At 49.0% G+C, this 16,312-nt stretch overlaps 6 protein-coding genes across 6 annotated transcripts; 1 reads left to right on the plus strand and 5 right to left on the minus strand.

The window, feature by feature from the left end:
* Positions 1 to 1,051: 1,051 nt before the first annotated feature.
* On the minus strand, positions 1,052 to 2,782 carry ANOM_000375 (putative amino acid transporter; the record flags this gene model as incomplete). Its single annotated transcript, XM_015545633.1, has 7 exons — positions 1,052 to 1,138; positions 1,198 to 1,341; positions 1,409 to 1,965; positions 2,027 to 2,358; positions 2,414 to 2,486; positions 2,544 to 2,557; positions 2,616 to 2,782. 7 exons carry the CDS (start codon positions 2,780 to 2,782, stop codon positions 1,052 to 1,054), a joined length of 1,374 nt encoding a protein of 457 aa, XP_015412243.1.
* Positions 2,783 to 5,458: 2,676 nt separating this feature from the next.
* ANOM_000376 (SDR family NAD(P)-dependent oxidoreductase) lies at positions 5,459 to 6,455 on the plus strand (the record flags this gene model as incomplete). The annotated part of the gene is made up of 5 exons (XM_015545634.1): positions 5,459 to 5,479; positions 5,542 to 5,738; positions 5,797 to 6,026; positions 6,086 to 6,187; positions 6,259 to 6,455. 5 exons carry the CDS (start codon positions 5,459 to 5,461, stop codon positions 6,453 to 6,455), a joined length of 747 nt encoding a protein of 248 aa, XP_015412147.1.
* Positions 6,456 to 6,667: 212 nt separating this feature from the next.
* ANOM_000377 (aldehyde dehydrogenase) lies at positions 6,668 to 8,340 on the minus strand (the record flags this gene model as incomplete). Its single annotated transcript, XM_015545635.1, has 4 exons — positions 6,668 to 7,249; positions 7,309 to 7,601; positions 7,659 to 7,876; positions 7,940 to 8,340. The coding sequence occupies 4 exons, from the start codon at positions 8,338 to 8,340 to the stop codon at positions 6,668 to 6,670; spliced, it is 1,494 nt and encodes a 497-aa protein (XP_015412208.1).
* A 412-nt stretch (positions 8,341 to 8,752) lies between these two features.
* ANOM_000378 (3-hydroxyanthranilate 3,4-dioxygenase) lies at positions 8,753 to 9,404 on the minus strand (the record flags this gene model as incomplete). Its single annotated transcript, XM_015545636.1, has 3 exons — positions 8,753 to 9,009; positions 9,060 to 9,179; positions 9,260 to 9,404. 3 exons carry the CDS (start codon positions 9,402 to 9,404, stop codon positions 8,753 to 8,755), a joined length of 522 nt encoding a protein of 173 aa, XP_015412186.1.
* Positions 9,405 to 10,465: 1,061 nt separating this feature from the next.
* ANOM_000379 (amidohydrolase family protein) lies at positions 10,466 to 11,623 on the minus strand (the record flags this gene model as incomplete). Its single annotated transcript, XM_015545637.1, has 1 exon — positions 10,466 to 11,623. One exon carries the CDS (start codon positions 11,621 to 11,623, stop codon positions 10,466 to 10,468), a length of 1,158 nt encoding a protein of 385 aa, XP_015412185.1.
* Positions 11,624 to 13,116: 1,493 nt separating this feature from the next.
* On the minus strand, positions 13,117 to 15,285 carry ANOM_000380 (glutamate--cysteine ligase; the record flags this gene model as incomplete). The annotated part of the gene is made up of 6 exons (XM_015545638.1): positions 13,117 to 14,590; positions 14,642 to 14,773; positions 14,844 to 14,953; positions 15,007 to 15,072; positions 15,134 to 15,209; positions 15,275 to 15,285. 6 exons carry the CDS (start codon positions 15,283 to 15,285, stop codon positions 13,117 to 13,119), a joined length of 1,869 nt encoding a protein of 622 aa, XP_015412210.1.
* Positions 15,286 to 16,312: the final 1,027 nt, after the last annotated feature.

A 16,312-nucleotide genomic window follows, 5' to 3' on the forward strand; every position in this document is an offset into this window, starting at 1 on the left:
GGCCTAAGGTTCTCCATGGCTGAAGGGATCGGAGCCTTCAACTTCCGAATGAGGCTTAACGTGGGCCTCGTCGGTGCGGGGGTCATGTGGATGTATCCAATGATCGCCATTCAACTCCTTTAGTGCTCCTTTTGTGCTGCTTTCATAACTACTACATGGTGAATTGTGATTCTTCACTGGAACAGTTCTCCGGACACAATGCTGTCTTTACGATACAGCTACGCTGAGGACAATCCACAAGTGGGCCATGAAGTAATGGAAGCTCCAGCTTGGCCGCTCAGTCCAACTGCTTCAGTTCTCGTCGCAAAATCTTCCCGGCTGGGTTCCGTGGAATAGCCGACACAAAACGCACTCCCCCACGCAAGCGCTTGTAGCCAACCACTCGATCGCTCACATACTACCCCTCGGCCTGGCAAAGACAACGAGGATATACTATTTACGCAGCGGCCCATGTAATGTACCAGCGCATCGATTTATCAGCGATCCGCAAAGAGGATAGTAATGCTACTGTGACCATAGCCATGACGAACTAACGATCACTAGCGCCGGAGTCTAGCCAGTTCGAACTAAACTACCAGTATGGGTCTATATCAAAGCCTACTATAACCCGAGTATTACGCGCAGTACAGGGATAGGGTGCAAAAATATCGTGTGGAACTGCCAGAACCACCGTGGCAAAAGCATCACCGGCCGTCTCAGGTCCTAACAGTATTTTGTATACAGCTGGCAAATTCGTAGGAAAGGATATACGAACCCCCGTAGGGATCAACACGATCTTTTCGCACGCTACCTCAGTACAAGATAGTTTCCAAAATAAGATCCACATATCTATATCTCGAAGCCACTATACAGGGAAACTCAGAATACAAACAGACATCTAGAACAACACGCTCAATGCAAGTCTATAGTATATACATGACAAATAGAATTCAGCATGGTCTCAATCGTAGATCATCCAAGCAACATGTAGCAGACGCTGAAACAGAAACCCAACCCCAAGCCCAAAAACTAGATCGATAAGATAAATTAATACCGTAAGTAAAGCAAAAGCCTAGTCCGCATTATTGGCACAGGTGAAGCTGGCCCGGGAGCTGTCGTCGTGGATGGCCTTGCCAGAGGCGTACAATCCCAGACCGCACTGCGAGATGACAATTAGTATAACTCATATGACTCGGGGGCGAGAAATGGGTCACATACAATAGTACCGCCGATACCGACAATGAGGAAGTTGAGGATGGTCAGGGCAATCTTGCGAGGAGACGAGAACCAGTAGCCCCAGTTCATATGCAACCAGTACACGCCGCTGAGGCCGTAGGTGAACCAACTGGCGAACAACGAACTCTGTTTGGTAGACCAGTTAGCAAAAAGCCTTCTTTCCCAGTTCCGACGCAGGGGTGGAGAAACGTACAATCAAGCTGACAATGTTGGTGAAGCTGGGAATACCCTCGCCGATAATCCAAGCGATAATCCAGCAGGTCACACCAATAGCAACCCAGGAACCAACGGAGACGAAGTCGCGCTTGGCCATGCGGCCGGACTTCCGGAAGATGCGCACGTAGATGTACTTGAGACCGACGTGGCCGTTGACGACACCGGCACCGATGATGGTGGGGATGGCGACACCGTACGCAACTTTCTTGAGCACGGGACCAGCGGATCCGAGAGCGGGCGAGGCGACGCCGGTGCCGACGTAGTAGTAGATGACGGTGGCGGCGACGACGTAGAGAACGATCTCAAAGCCTTGCAGCAAGCACAGGGCCTTGGTGAAGTCCTTGGGCTCTTCCATCTCGGCGATCAGACCGAAGAAGGCGACGTGCGCGCAGTACGCGAAGACAATGTTCGTCACGGCAGTGAAGCCGTGGTAGATATTTGTCTGCTGGGTGGCGTAGATGTTGACGCCGCCTTTGTATTGGACGCCGACGCCGATCATGGTGATCATAACGGCGGAGAAGATACTAATGAAGGCTGCGAGGGTTGGTCAGTTGATTGCTCTGGAACTTTGGTCTAGTTCTGCAGGAAGACATACAGGCGATGGAGATGTAGGTCATGTTCTTGATCGTACGGGGCAGAGAGAGGACCAAGCAGATCACCATGCCCACAATACTGAAGACGATGGAACAGGTGCCATGCTCGGTGATCGTGTTCATCATGACGGTGAAGGTGACAATGTGACTGCCCATGATAAAGATCGAGAACAGAATCTGGCCCAAACCGAACAGTTCACGGCCGAACCGGCCCATGAGGATTTCACCAGCATCAGCCAGGTTGTGAATGTGCGGGTGTCGCTCGCGGAATTGGCCAATGACATATCCAGTGTAGAGGGCGAGAATACCAAGACCGACAATCAGGATGAGCGCCCTATCGACGAAATGTAAGAACAAGATTGTAGACGCAATATTCTGGGAGGACCCACGGAACGAAGCCCAGCGTATCAAGAGTAGCAGGAAGGGACAAGACTCCAAGGGAGACCGATTCGGCGATCATGACTAGTATTGTAAGCTACGCTATCGATGGGATAGGGCTCGTTCGACGGCTAAACATACACATTCCACATTGCCTGAGACGTTAGTCTAAGTCACCCGATGTCCAATGGATACGAGGGATCCAGAACTTACCACCACTTCAACGTCTTGTACTTGACCTCCGCTGTTGCCTCATTACCAAATGGGTCGTCGACAGGGATGTTCTGCAGTTCCGCTTTCAAATCATCATCGGCGTACATGTGGTCGCCATGCTTGTTCTCGATTGGGTCGGACGGTGGTGGAACGCCTTCCATCAACATCTTGACGCGACTATTGCGGGGCGAGAAGCGTCGAGGGGTGGAGAGTATAAGACAGTCAAGTATATAAGACAGTCAAGTTATCCTCTCGTGTCGAGCCCAGAGATGGCCAAAAGTGATGAGATAGAAGAAAGTCCAGAGGTCGTGGCAGACGCTATAAGACTATCCTCTCTCTTGCCGAAGACCGGGGCTGGGAGATAAGCGCAAAGGACGTTGAGGAAGTCCGCGGTGGGAGAAAATTCTCACAAGCCCTGGTGGGTCACGGCGTTGAGATCCCGTTCTCTCCACGCGATCCCCTTTGGAAGCAGAAGTCAGTCTGGAGTTAACGGTGGCCAATGCCGTGACAGACTGTCCGAGACTCCGAGGACCAGATCTTAATCAACAAACAAGGAACCTGGGGAACTGTGAGATCACACGATGCGCCCTGCTGCGTGCATTCCTGCAACGTTCTATGTGCAGAGATATACCCGCAGCAGCAAACTTTGCTAACATCGAGTTTGCGGGCTTGTGGCGACGCATTTGGTCGCGGTGTATACAGTTTTCCGAAACTTTCCCGGGTGCGAGGATCTCATAGGTGCAGATTTCAAGCTCGACGAACCCACAACTTGCATGCGGCCGTGGGCGGGAGGCCCCGCTCCAGCCAATGGGAATCCTTATCGAAATAAATTAAGTAACAGTTTGGACCCACTTGGAAAAGCTTTGCACCCACCCGGATTTCTGATTGGCTCGGGCCCCTTTCCATTACCCAAGGGTTTCGGTTGGAATCCGTTCCTGCCTGAGGATCTTCGCTTTTCAAGGAATAAAGTCATGTCTTGCTTTCTATAATTGAACTGCTCTTATTGCATGTCTCCAGAATCTCCCCCATATCTCCCCCAGGCGGCGATGCAATTACCATTTGCTATGTTATAATCGATTTCCTCCCCGGCTTATCTATGCCAAGACTCCGGAACAAGAGGGAAAAAAAAATCCTCTCGTTCATGGCCTGATTTTTATGCTGACCTGCGTTAGTCAGGAATTATTATTGTCTAATTTTTTACCTTCGGAATGCAACCGTGTCAGAGGCTTAATTTAGTGTCGATCCCAAGAAAAATTTATTTCTTGGTCAAAACCCTAATTCTCCGTGTGATTTAGGCTTCAGGTCTTAGCATATCGGTTAGAATGTCTCGTTCTGAATGTGTGTGCTGGGCCAGACCAACATCACCCCGCATCCTGAGTAAAGGCGTTATTGGCTGCGGTAAACCGGCAGTGAGCGAGAAGGAAAGCGATATAGTAATGGAATTGCCACTCGGTGTGAAAATCGACACTCTAGGGGTAATTCAGGGACACACCCAAACACTCACACACCGCGGACATCCGAAGCCGAGAGAGGCGACTACCGGATCGGGCAAGTTTCTCGATTTCTTCGGGCTGGTTTCCTCAACCCCAATTCCGTAGCACTACCCCAAATGCCCTCCGCGGTGCCTGGACGACTTGTTCCAACTTCCAAAGAGAAGGTTTTCTTGCCAGTTTATACGATGGGTGAACTTACGCTTTTTTGTATACGAACTTGGCAGTTTTCCACCACATCACGGCACATGTATATGTTGCATGATATCCGCAACTCAGACTACGAAACTGGCCGAGGAGCAACGGGAAGCCTACAACCCACTCCGAGTCTATGCGAAACGAATACCTAAGCTGCAGGTCGAAGCACAACAGGCTTCGCGGTGGATATGCGCCATTTTTGAGAGGCGTCTGATTGACTGTCTGCCGAAGACCCGGGCTACTCGGCGTTGGACGGTACACGTTTTCCCTTGTAGGTTGGTGGGGATACTGCGGCCTATATGTCATAATAATAAGCGATATGGACCGCTTCGGTCTCGCCGTGGAAATGCGCGTTAACCGACATTGACGCCCTTGCATTTCTGTCGCTGATCGTCTAACACGTCCGGTAGGTGTGGGGTATTTGGGGTCCCCGCAAGACTGGTCTATGGCCATGGACTGGACGTGCGGTCATTTCTCTCAACACGACCTATGTATGACCTGTATCTGTGGGATGTTGAGTTACGTCTGTTTCGCCCGTCTTGGTGAGGGAAGCATTGCACTCTGAAGGACTAAGACATTTTGCATCCTAATGCCAAGGCTGCACCATACCTGAACTACCCGACTTCAACTCAACGGCTACAAAATTGCTGTTATCCTTTGGTTTTCCAGCAAGGATGTTTGCGCATGTCTCTTTCAAGACTACCACGCGGTCATAACATATGGTCGATGTCTCGAATTTACAAATCCATACAAATATGGCTGAGATCGCATATACTATGCACTATATGTGTTTACCGTATGAAGGGTCCCTTGATAGCCTGATTGCAGAGTTTCGCTCTGCAATTATTTTATTTTAGCCAAATCCTAGTTGCACTAGTGGTACCTATAAAAGTGCCTACATGGCCCGATATGTATAGCCCTATTCATCAACACCATGATCTCATCTAGCTACCCCGCATGGCACGGATCAAAGGGAAGCCTTCTCAGTGGTGCGGCATTCGGCGCTTGCATATTTGTATCTTGGGAATTTGAAATATTCGTTGGTTTTAGAAGCCCAACGCCACGTTGTTGTCGGGTATATATACATATTATATGGTATTCCTCACTTAACCATAGTGGAAAATTTGAACACCCTATCCAGCTCTGTAACTAACCATGGCCCGTCTTCTTAACAAAGTAGCCTCATAACGGGTTCCTCCTCAGGAATAGGAAGGGCAATTGCCCTTCGGTACGCACAGGAAGGTGCACATATAGTCTGCGCAGACCTATCACCAACCGCCCGATCCCAGGTTCCCGATGAAGTCGAGATAGCCACCCACGACGCGATTATCAAAGCAGGCGGAAGAGCCATCTACATCGAAACAGACGTCGGCGATGCCCGCCAAATGGAGCGAGCGGTACAAACAGCCGTGGCAGAGTTCGGCCGACTGGATATGTAAGTATCACACGATTTCAATACCCTAACCACTAGGACGCGAATAACAGTTGCATAGTTTAGTCAACAACGCCGGGGTTTCCACAGACTGCCGGAATCCAGCCCGTATTCACGAAACAGATGAACATGTGTGGGACACAACCCTACGGGTCAACACCAAATCGGTCTTCCTTGGCTGCAAGTATGCGCTGGCGCAGATGCTGAAGCAGGAGCCTCATTCTTCGGGCGATCGGGGCTGGGTTATTAACATAGCTTCTGTGTGGGGGGTGGTAGGAGGGCTGGGTGCTCGTAAGTTATTTTCTGGGGATTTGGAGTCGGTTTATAGGCTTCGGCTGACGTGGTTGTAGCGGCTTATTGCGCGTCCAAAGGAGCTGTTGTCAACTGCACTCGCCAGATGGCGCTGGATTATGCCCCTGATCGGATCCATGTGAATGCTATTTGTCCTGGGGGTATGCGTTTCTTCCTTGCTTGCTTGTTCGGATGGGATTGCGTGCAGTCGTGTACTAACAACCGTCTATAGCTATTTACACAGCTATGGTACGCGATGTTGAGGAGACTTCGCCCTCTCAATTCGAAAATATACGTCGGATGCAGCCCTTTAGAGGGCTTGGACAACCGGATGAGATTGCCCGGATGGCGGTGGTGTTGGCTAGCGACGATGCCAGTTTGGTGACGGGGGTTTCCCTGCCGGTTGATGGGGGATACACAGCTCACTAGAGGAAGCCATATATACCGGCCAATAACGCCTTGATAAGGATATTGTGGTTTACTTAGTATTGCATGGTCGACTCTCGCAGTGGAAGCATACATCACATCTGAAATTGACCATATCAATATTGTTCTTCGACAGAACAGAAGCTCGTATGGAACATGTTGGGCAACTGGGCAATGCAAAATGGGAAACAACAGAACAGTAATATCCACACCGTCTATACCTGCGGAATATGCAACGTGCGCACAGAGGTAAACACCTCCCTACTATATTCACCCCCCTCCCTCCCTGTGCCGGAAGCCTTCATCCCTCCAAACGGCGTCCCTAGCTCCCGAACCAGCCAACAATTAATCCACACCAACCCAGCTTCGAGCCTCTCACCGACACGTCGCATGCGCGCTCCATCTTTAGTCAACAAGATACTAGCCAACCCATACTGGCTATCATTGGCCTTCCGAATCGCCTCTTCCTCCGTATCAAACGGAGTGAGAGTAACAACGGGGCCGAAGATCTCGTCCGTCAACAACGGACTCGACTCCGACACCGTCAAAACAGCTGGCTCTATCCAGAACCCTCCTTCCGGGTTTTCCGGTGGCACAGAACCGAGATGGAAGACGCTGACGGGGTCATCCGCAGCTAGAGCGAGATACGACCGGATCTTGTTATAATGTGGTAAAGAAACGACAGCACCGACTGTGTTACCCAGTTCGTAATGCTTTTTGACATATGAGACGAAGCGCGATACGAACTCCGACCAGATTCTCCTTTGGACATAGATCCGGGAGCCACAGAGACAGATCTGACGATCGTTAGTCCTCGACTTCCTGACTGGGCGTCTTTGGGCTGGGTAGTACGTACCTCTCCTTGATTCTCAAATGCGGCTGCCACTGCGGTCGCGACGGCCTTGTCCATGTCAACGTCGTCGAACACGAGAGTGGGATTCTTCCCGCCTAGCTCGAGCGATAGATGCTTTCCGATGTCGTCGACCGTATCGCGGCGGATTTGTCGGCCTGTGGTTGTGCCTCCGGTGAAGGAGATGCCTTTTACGAGCGGATGGCGAACCAGAGCTGAGCCGGTGGGGTTCCCAGGTCCGTAGACCAGGTTGATCACACCGGGGGGGAGTCCGACATCTTGGAAGACGGCTGAGAGGACTGGATGTCTATCAGGTCTGCCAGGTTTCATTGCAGTCAAGGGTCTGTATTACATACGGTAGGCTGTCACGCTAGTCAACTCGCTCGGCTTCGCCACGGCCGTACACCCAAAGGCCAGACAGGGCGCGATCTTCCACGTAAGAAGATACAATGGCATGTTCCATGGCGAAATAAGCGCGAAGACGCCTTTCGGCGAACGATGCTCATAAGTCAAGACGTTGGTATCGGTTAATCGAGCATGGGTTTCTTGGTGCAGGATATAGGTCGCAAAGTATCTGCCCCGTTGCACACGTTAATCCAAGAAACACAAGTATAAAGCGACAAGGAATTTGTCCCACCGGAAATTAGACACTGCGCGATCAATCTCCACCCTTGCGCGCGTCAGGGTCTTGCCCTGGTCGATGCTTTCCCAGACAGCAAACAATTCCCGCTGTTCCTCAATTCGCGAAGCAATGCGCTGGAGATACTGTGATCGTTGCGAGGGAGGTGTGGCAGACCACGAAGGGAAGGCTTCATCGGCGGCTTTGACGGCTTGGTCGATTTGCTCGGGAGTGCTGTTGGGAATGCATGCGAAGTGGAGGCCGGTCTTGGGGTTCATAGAATCAGTCCAATCATTGTGGGGGTGAGGGACGAGGTTTCCATTGACGAGGTTTTGGAGCTTGAAGGGCTGGAAATCGAGCGTCTGAAGATGGCCTTCTGCATCTTCAAGGGTATCCAGTTCCCATAGCTGTGGAGACATGGCCATTGTAACTCTAGGCGACTTCAGATTAATACAGGTCATAAAGCACCAGGAAAAGAGAAAAGATAAGGAGTTGGGAACATCTCATCCGACGACGGCAGCATGCATCGGATGTTATCCGGTCCAGTGAGTGTGGTCTGATCCTGTCTTCCGGGTGTAAATCATGCCAAGAATCCACTAAGATTAACAGTCTCACTAGAGCACACCCGAAACCTGGAGAACACCCAAAGGGGGCATTGTTGGTGCTATTATAAGAACTATGGAGTTGACGATTACTTGCTTAGGGCTGTCTGCTGTCCCAAAAGGGTTATATGGGATAACCCTGACTACTCCACCATTTGTACAATTCATGGACCAAGCAAACCATATAGATTAACTACCACCGCGCGCTCCATAATTTATAATCCGAGAGCTATTTCGGATCCGCGATCGCTCCACAGGCCCCACATCGCCGACTCTCCTCATCCGTCTGCCATCTCTCAATCAATGGCTTCAATTGCGTGCCCAGATCAGCACAGTGGAAGACTTCCTCGCGTATGATTGTTGGTTCCTCATGCTGTCCCTTTCTACAGTACCATCGTAGACGATCTAAGGTATCTTCTGGCCGCTTGCGTTCCATGACTAGGCCGATCGTGTCCGTGAATCGAACTGGGTTGTGCGGCGTGTTCCCTGTTACAATTAACATAAGGCCGTTTTGTGATGGGACAATCCAAACAAACCAGGAAGTAAGAACATTTCTCCCTCCTTGATAGATATCTCGCGAAAAGTTGTATTATTCTCGATGATATGCAGCAGCATGTCGCCTCTGACCTGGTAGAACCATTCTTCGGTTTGGTTGACTATCATTGAAGAAAACCAGTTAATGTTCATTCAAGTGCAAGTCTCATCTCAAACCAAACTTATCAAAAGGGCCTAATACCATGGTAGTCGTTTCGAGCATTGGGTCCCCCGACAACCATCAGAGTAAAATCCTCGCCGGAGTAGAGGCAGTAATTGTTGACCGGGGGACGGAGTTTATCCTCATTCTCCGCTACCCACGATGCGAAAGAAAATGGAGGGATCATTTTGGTAAACGCAACTAACAATATGCGGGAAAGGTTTCCATTCACTGCCAGGAAGATTATAAGGTAGCGTAACTTATATGGTCACTGCGCTTGATGCTGGCATTAACAGTCGCTACGAACCGCAGGGTTCCGGGGCTCTATCACTTGAGGCCCGCGGTTCAGACATCATAGGTGCGCCTGGGATTTATCTCCATACACACACACACCTTACTTCCCTTCAGGTAATCTTGATACATGTTGGAGAGCCGTCCTTTTCCCCTCAGTACAGTTAGGGCTGATCACCCGAGGAAGCGGAAGTAGATCCGGCGGATACGGATGACGGATGGTGATCCGCTTGAAGTAATGATATTAGGCTTTAGTAGTGCTGAGGGGGTACACAGAAAACATGTAGCCGATGTATTGGTGTTAACCGTGCACAGAGTTGAACGGTCTGAACTCTGTGCTCTCGTAAAGTCTACGAACATTCGCCTAAACTGGGGTGGTTGATTCGGTTCGGTAAAGCTATTCCACGTACTCTATGGAAACAGCGGGCTAGAAAGGCGGGGTTCAACGTGTAAACATAATAATCTTTTTTTTTTTTGGCATATATCCATAGCTTTCTGTGTAAAAATGTTGTATGCATGTAGGAAAGCCTGGGGAAAGCCTTGGCACATGTAATGGTAGCTTTAAGTTAGTAAAACCCCCTGTCTCGCCAAACAGAAAGAAGGTCCCTCCCTCTTCCAGAAGATTTAAGTAACCCATAGTATGGCGGTACGTGGCATAACATCTAGATAATATGTAGTTGCATACATGTAACTGCATGCTGGTTGCACGTCATACACGCAGCCCTGGCTCATGGTTGGTAATTGAAACTCAGTAGAATTAGACTATCATGATTCATCTAGAGAGTATCTGGGGCAGGAAGTCATTTATACTCAAAGCGTATCAAGATATGGTATTGCACATTGCTCATTACGCCTAAGATACATCGACTATGCCTATCGTAAATCATGTCTCTGTACTTTGTACCAGGAAAAGAAAGCGAGAGAAAAAAAAGAAAAGAAAACAGAGAAAGAGAGTGGTTAAGACAAATGGGGCTTCGAGCCATTCCCCTTCTCACAGGCCGTCAGCCTCATTTCCAGTAAATTCCTCCATTTCTCATCCGCGTCCAGATTGAGAAATCGCAGCGCATTACCAGCCAACATATCCGCTCTTTGCTTCTGTGAAAGGAATTTGTCCAAGCGCTTATCTCGTGCAATCATTCTACCAGCTTCCGGGACTTCGCCCAAGGGAAACGGATAATCGCTGCCCATAACGATCCGATTTGGTCCGACCTTCTTCACCAGAAACTCAAGAAGATCAACATCGTGAGTGAGACTGTCAATCCAGATATTATCACGCACTGTCGCGTGTTCCATGGGAGTGACACCACCTGCATCTGTGGCTACGAGATCCGGTCGACAGTCATATCCATGCTGAATACGCCCCAGCAATGCAGGAAAAGAACCACCCGCATGAGCAAAGCAAAGTCGAAGCCGAGGGAACCGTAGCAGCGTCCCCGAGCAAATGAGGAGGTGCAAGGCAAGCGCTGTCTCGCTGGGCATGCCAACCAGCCACGAGCTCCAGTACCTGGACCAGAGTTTCGGGTTCTCTTTTGGCCAGGTGTAACCCAGCGGGTGAATGAAGATGGGCATCTCGAGTTCCTCACATGCCTGCCAGAATGGGTCTAACTGTGGGTCATCTAATGTCATCCCGTCGATAGTAGTGCCGATTTCCACGCCGTGTAGGTGGAGCTCGCTCTTCGCCCGATGCAGCTCTGCTACTGCCGCTGGGACATCCTGTAGTGGCACTGTGGCTAGGCCCAGAAACCGGGCGGGGTGTTGTGCACAGAGACTAGCGATGTGGTTGTTCAGGTGCCTGGCTAGGATTGTTACCGGCTCGGCAGGCTGGTCGTAAAAGAAGAGAATTGGGATCGTGCTGAGCACTTGGATGTCGGTCCCTGCGGCGTCCATCTCCGCTAGACGTGTGTCGACGTCGTAGCAGTTCCGGCTAACTGTACGGAAAAAGCGATCGCCTACGTACATGTCGATATCTTCTGGGTTCTTGGTATTTGCCCGGAGAGACAGCCATGGGGAATCTGTGGAGTTTGAGGGGTATGATGAGAGATCTGGTAGAGAGGGCGGCATGATATGCGTATGAAGGTCGATACGCAGAAGATGATGGCAGTCGTGGCAATACATGATGATTTTCGGCTTTACTTTGGAGTAATGAATACACTATCATGGAAGATTTTACTGTGTTCTTTATTATGCTTTCTATATAAAAGGAACTCATCGATGCATCCGTCTTCGTGTTCGTCCGGATGCTTCCCGGAATCCTTCCGGGTGCTATTGCTAATGGATTATCGTGACCACACGGCTTGTCAACTTGGAGATGTAGCCTCTAGATTTCTCTGCTCGGTATCAGTACAGGCTGTAACCGAGGTGTCCACATACTAGTAGGTAGTGGCATCCCCACATCGGAAGGATATCCACGCGCCAGAATTGGAAACAGCATCGAACACGGTTGGCCAATGTCTGTCAGTATGTGGGCCACACACGGAAACTTGGATACATCCCAGGTTGATAAAGTGGACCAGTGACGGAAGCCATGGTTAATTAGGGGAGGAGCTATTAGTACAGAGCATGCAGAAAAGAGATATTATGCGAAGCCAATAAGGCAGTGGCGATGTGTGGTGGTTTACAATAGGATGTGTTTGTCGGTATATGGACTGGGCGTTGACCACAGGAAAGAATGCGGAGTAGAACAAAGCAACTGTGTAAAGAAGAAAGAAAGAGAAAGGGGATACAGCAATGAGGAATAAGGAAACGAGAAAATGGAAAAAAAATAGGGATGAAAAAAGAAAAATAAAAAGATAATTCCGATGCGGGGAATCGAACCCCGAGCTGCTGTGTGAGAGACAGCGATGTTAGCCATTACACCACATCGGATGTTGTTGAAGAACTACTTCTTATTTTGTTACACAGGTGAAAAATAATGGGTCAGCGAAGCTCTGGTATCATTGCGGTCTATCGTTAACATATGATAGTAATTGGTTAACAGGATGTAAATAGGCACTATATAGGGGAATATTTTTTACAAGTGGATCTATTCTATAATTGATGAGACAAATTTTAACACGCTGGCTTTTCAAGCTGGGCATTGACGGTGCATGTCAATTCATGCTAGAAATATATCTTTATAGCATAACAGCTCTTGGCAAGTCGCTTTACCTGACGAATATTTCTTTTGGTTCCAGATCTCTTATTTTTTGAATCACTTTGTGAAGCCTTGAGAATATTTGTACCAGCTTGTTTATATAGAAGCCCCTAGGCTCTCAGCCATAGATCCCTTTATAATTAAATTATTTGAGTTTTTCATCTTTTGTCGTTCGCTCAGTTCTCTACACATCTGCCCTATATGTGCATAAGATGAGATGTTGAAAACCTGGGCGCGAAGAAATATAAGAAAGTGACCTCTTCCGATTTCTTCGAATGGTTAAGGGAGGAAATTATTGATAGTCAAATAGCTTGCCAAATACCAACCGCTCACAAGAGTCCCTCAATGAGACCTTGGTCTTGACCTAAAACACACGGGGGAATGGTGAGCTCCATGGAGATGTATATCCAATGCCACTTCTTACCATACAATTTTTAAGCTTAAACGTAATTTGCTACATACATCTATACAAGACTCAGTCGGCTTCATTCATATTCACAATTTCCCTCAGCATATCATAGCATATCTTCTCACTCACAACGCTATCCTGTTGATAGTCGTCATGCTCAGCAACAAAGTCTCTCATCCACCTCGCAGGAGTGGGCAGAGTACCACTCGCCCGACAACTGATGAGGTTGAGGTATTGCATCAGCTTGGCCTCTTCATTGGGAAGCAAATCCCGTTCTAGAAGATACGATCGAACGATGGGCACCAGTCCAGGGAATCGAGCCGGCAATGTCGAGTGCTCGCCGTTGATGATCTCGTCAATGGTCATCAGAGCATATGTGTCCTCCATCTGTGACTGAGAGCAGCCGTGTTGAGGATTGCATTGGACAGAATTCAGCCCTCCTGGAGCCCAGTCCCGTCGACGGAACCAAATGCGTTCCTTGGTCACAGCATCAAGCTTTTGCGCCAGTTGCATGGACTCCGTCACCAATTCGATGGGGATATAGAAGTTCAGCCGGTATGCCATTATGGCTTTGGACAACAAAAACATGAACACTGCGAATGCTGCGTTTTCCGAATCTTTGAGTTGAACCTCCATGGGGCGGAACTCAATCCGCCAGCCAGCCCCTGTGCTAGCTTCTGGCATTTTCAGGTGGACATGCTTCCACACTCCGTGTTGAAACTTTTCGAACATATGAGTAGTCTCCGGGCTGCTCAACTCGATTGCATCTTGGTTCAGGCAGAGAGGATCGTGCCATAGAAGATTGGAAAAGTATGAAGCTATAGATTCGTCCATGCCCCCATCAAGAAGCTGCCGCTTTGCTGGTTCGTCCATTTGAACTTGTCCACAGGCATTTGATATGTCTGTTGGCCGCTCATGAGACAGGTACACCCGGTTGGATGACCAGCGAGTTAGTGGACTCGAGCAACATGGCTTAGAAGTTTCGAGAAATTTGAATTCTTCCTCCTGCGTACGGATATCAAAGCTAGCCGTTAGGTAGTCCCACCGGGAGTCTGTATTAACCAGGTACCCCTTATAGATAGGGGTTGCTGCTGTTAATGCCAGCATAGTGGGACCGAGAATGACTAATTGGTCGTGTAGCCATCTCGCATCACGCTCGTTCGCAGCTTGAACTGTGGTCTGGAGTGCGCAGCATGCTCCACCAAACGCCTGTCCTTCGAGATAGACAGAGTCCTTCCCAAACAATGCTCCTTCGGCTAAGCAATCTTCATCTAGGAACGGTCTCGGAGTGTTACAATCCCTATATATTGGGACATGGAGGCCAACTGGACGCTTTCTTCGACCAAGAACTTGTTGGTTTATGTAGGAATACCGAAGCCCCGGAGCCACCACTTGAGGTGGCACCATTCTGTGGTGCACGTCACTCTGCAAGGTGTCATAGTGGGGAGTCGTGAATTGGCCTTTGGTACCTAAGCGCGGAAAGGAGGCAATAGTGAGCGGGTATTGGGTAGGCCCCAAAAGATCTCTGATTAATGCTCGTCTGTAATTGTCAGACCACTGGTAGAACTAATACTGAAGACTACGCACTTACCTCCGTTTCATGTTCTTCTCAACATTGAGCAGGTCCCGTGTTTCGTCGGTGTATGGCTTAGAAGGGGTGGACTCGATCGAAAAGTTCTGCCATTCTGGCTGCAGATCCATGGCCTCATATTCGGGAGATTCCCTGGACTCTATGTCAATTGGATGATCCGTGGTCGCCATCGAGCTCCAATCAGGGCTAAATCCTCACTTACCCCAACGTGCTCGAAACCTGATCATTCCACCGATGCAAGACGTTCTCCTGATCCAACACTGCCGTTGCGCGAGATTGCGAAGGATCGAATTCTACCATTACATATTCCAACTACATAAGATGTTCAGAATAAAGACCGCATGGCTCTCCCAGCTGAAACGTACCTCGTCACCCCATAGGGCCCTCGGGTTATCAATGTCCTTTCCCCGTCTCCATACATTTAGGATTTGCTTAGAGCAATATATGTTAGCATTGACCGAACCCGACACGTAAAAGGGGATGTCGCTGTACCTCGGCAGCCCATTTTCGCGCCTGAGGGCCAATCTTCTGAAGCTCCTCCGGCGACAAGGGCGCTCTTCCGACCCATCTATATTTTGTTAACGGGAGAACCCCGACGTTTGTACGGATGTCTCGAGGCAAGTCTCAACGTACGCACGACCCATTATGACCTAAATGGAACGAGAGGTATCAGTAGTAGGTTGATAACGGTGGATTTGCTGATCATAGTCAGGTATCCATATTGTTGGGTGCGCATAACGGCGGTTACCAATAGAATTATAATTGTAGTAGTAAGGAGCTGAGACGTAGAGCAATAATTGTCTTTAAATTACATTGCGTCAAGATTATACTAATATGGAATATTTCTAGGCCGCAAACAGCAAGTATAAGGTATATATTGGGTTACACTCATTCCGAACCGTGGATGAGTCCCGCCTGGTTCGCAATGACACCCGTGATGATCTGCCTTGGACTAAAGTTTTAGTTGCCCATTTCTCTCATTTGGCCAGTTCATACAGCCGCTGTCATAAGTTTTCAAGCAGAGAATGACCCACCCAGAGACTAGAGCCTGCTACACCTCCATGCGACAAGTATACCAATGGTGATGTCACCATTGAAGTACGCAGCCTTGGCGATCATATATGGATCACGAAAGATGGCGTGCTTATAAGTAATTGTTTTCTTGAGTTGTATGATTAAGTAGATCGACCGTTGTTGTGAACGCTTATTAAAGATGAACACGCTGATCAAACATAGGATTGCCCTGGTATGCGAGTTCTGGTCCGCCTATAGGGTATAGGGCTCTTGCTCAGGTCTTCAAAGCATTCCAGATCCCGTTTGCGTTAGGGCGCATCTTAACAGGTTCTTAATGCAGTATTAAAGACAAATAACTAGTGTTTATACGAAACATAAGGCTTAGTACTCCGCTCGAGTTAATAAGCTTGATTCATTCCGCCACATAAGTAGATTTCTGATGAACAACTGGCAAGTGCCCAGATATATATTGGTTTTAATACCAGCTACAACCAGCCAGAGAAGGACCCGACAGGCTGTATTCAGGTATAAGGAAAACTTCTCTTTATACCTTTTTCGCCATACCCCACTCTAGTTCGAAGGCCCCGGTTCGAGAGCAAAATGATTGAACTGATATCAGGTGAGCTCCATTTTCAAACATCATTAGAAACTTGATGT

Source organism: Aspergillus nomiae (assembly GCF_001204775.2).
Source record: "Aspergillus nomiae NRRL 13137 chromosome Unknown contig00004, whole genome shotgun sequence".
NCBI classification, from domain to species: domain Eukaryota; kingdom Fungi; phylum Ascomycota; class Eurotiomycetes; order Eurotiales; family Aspergillaceae; genus Aspergillus; species Aspergillus nomiae.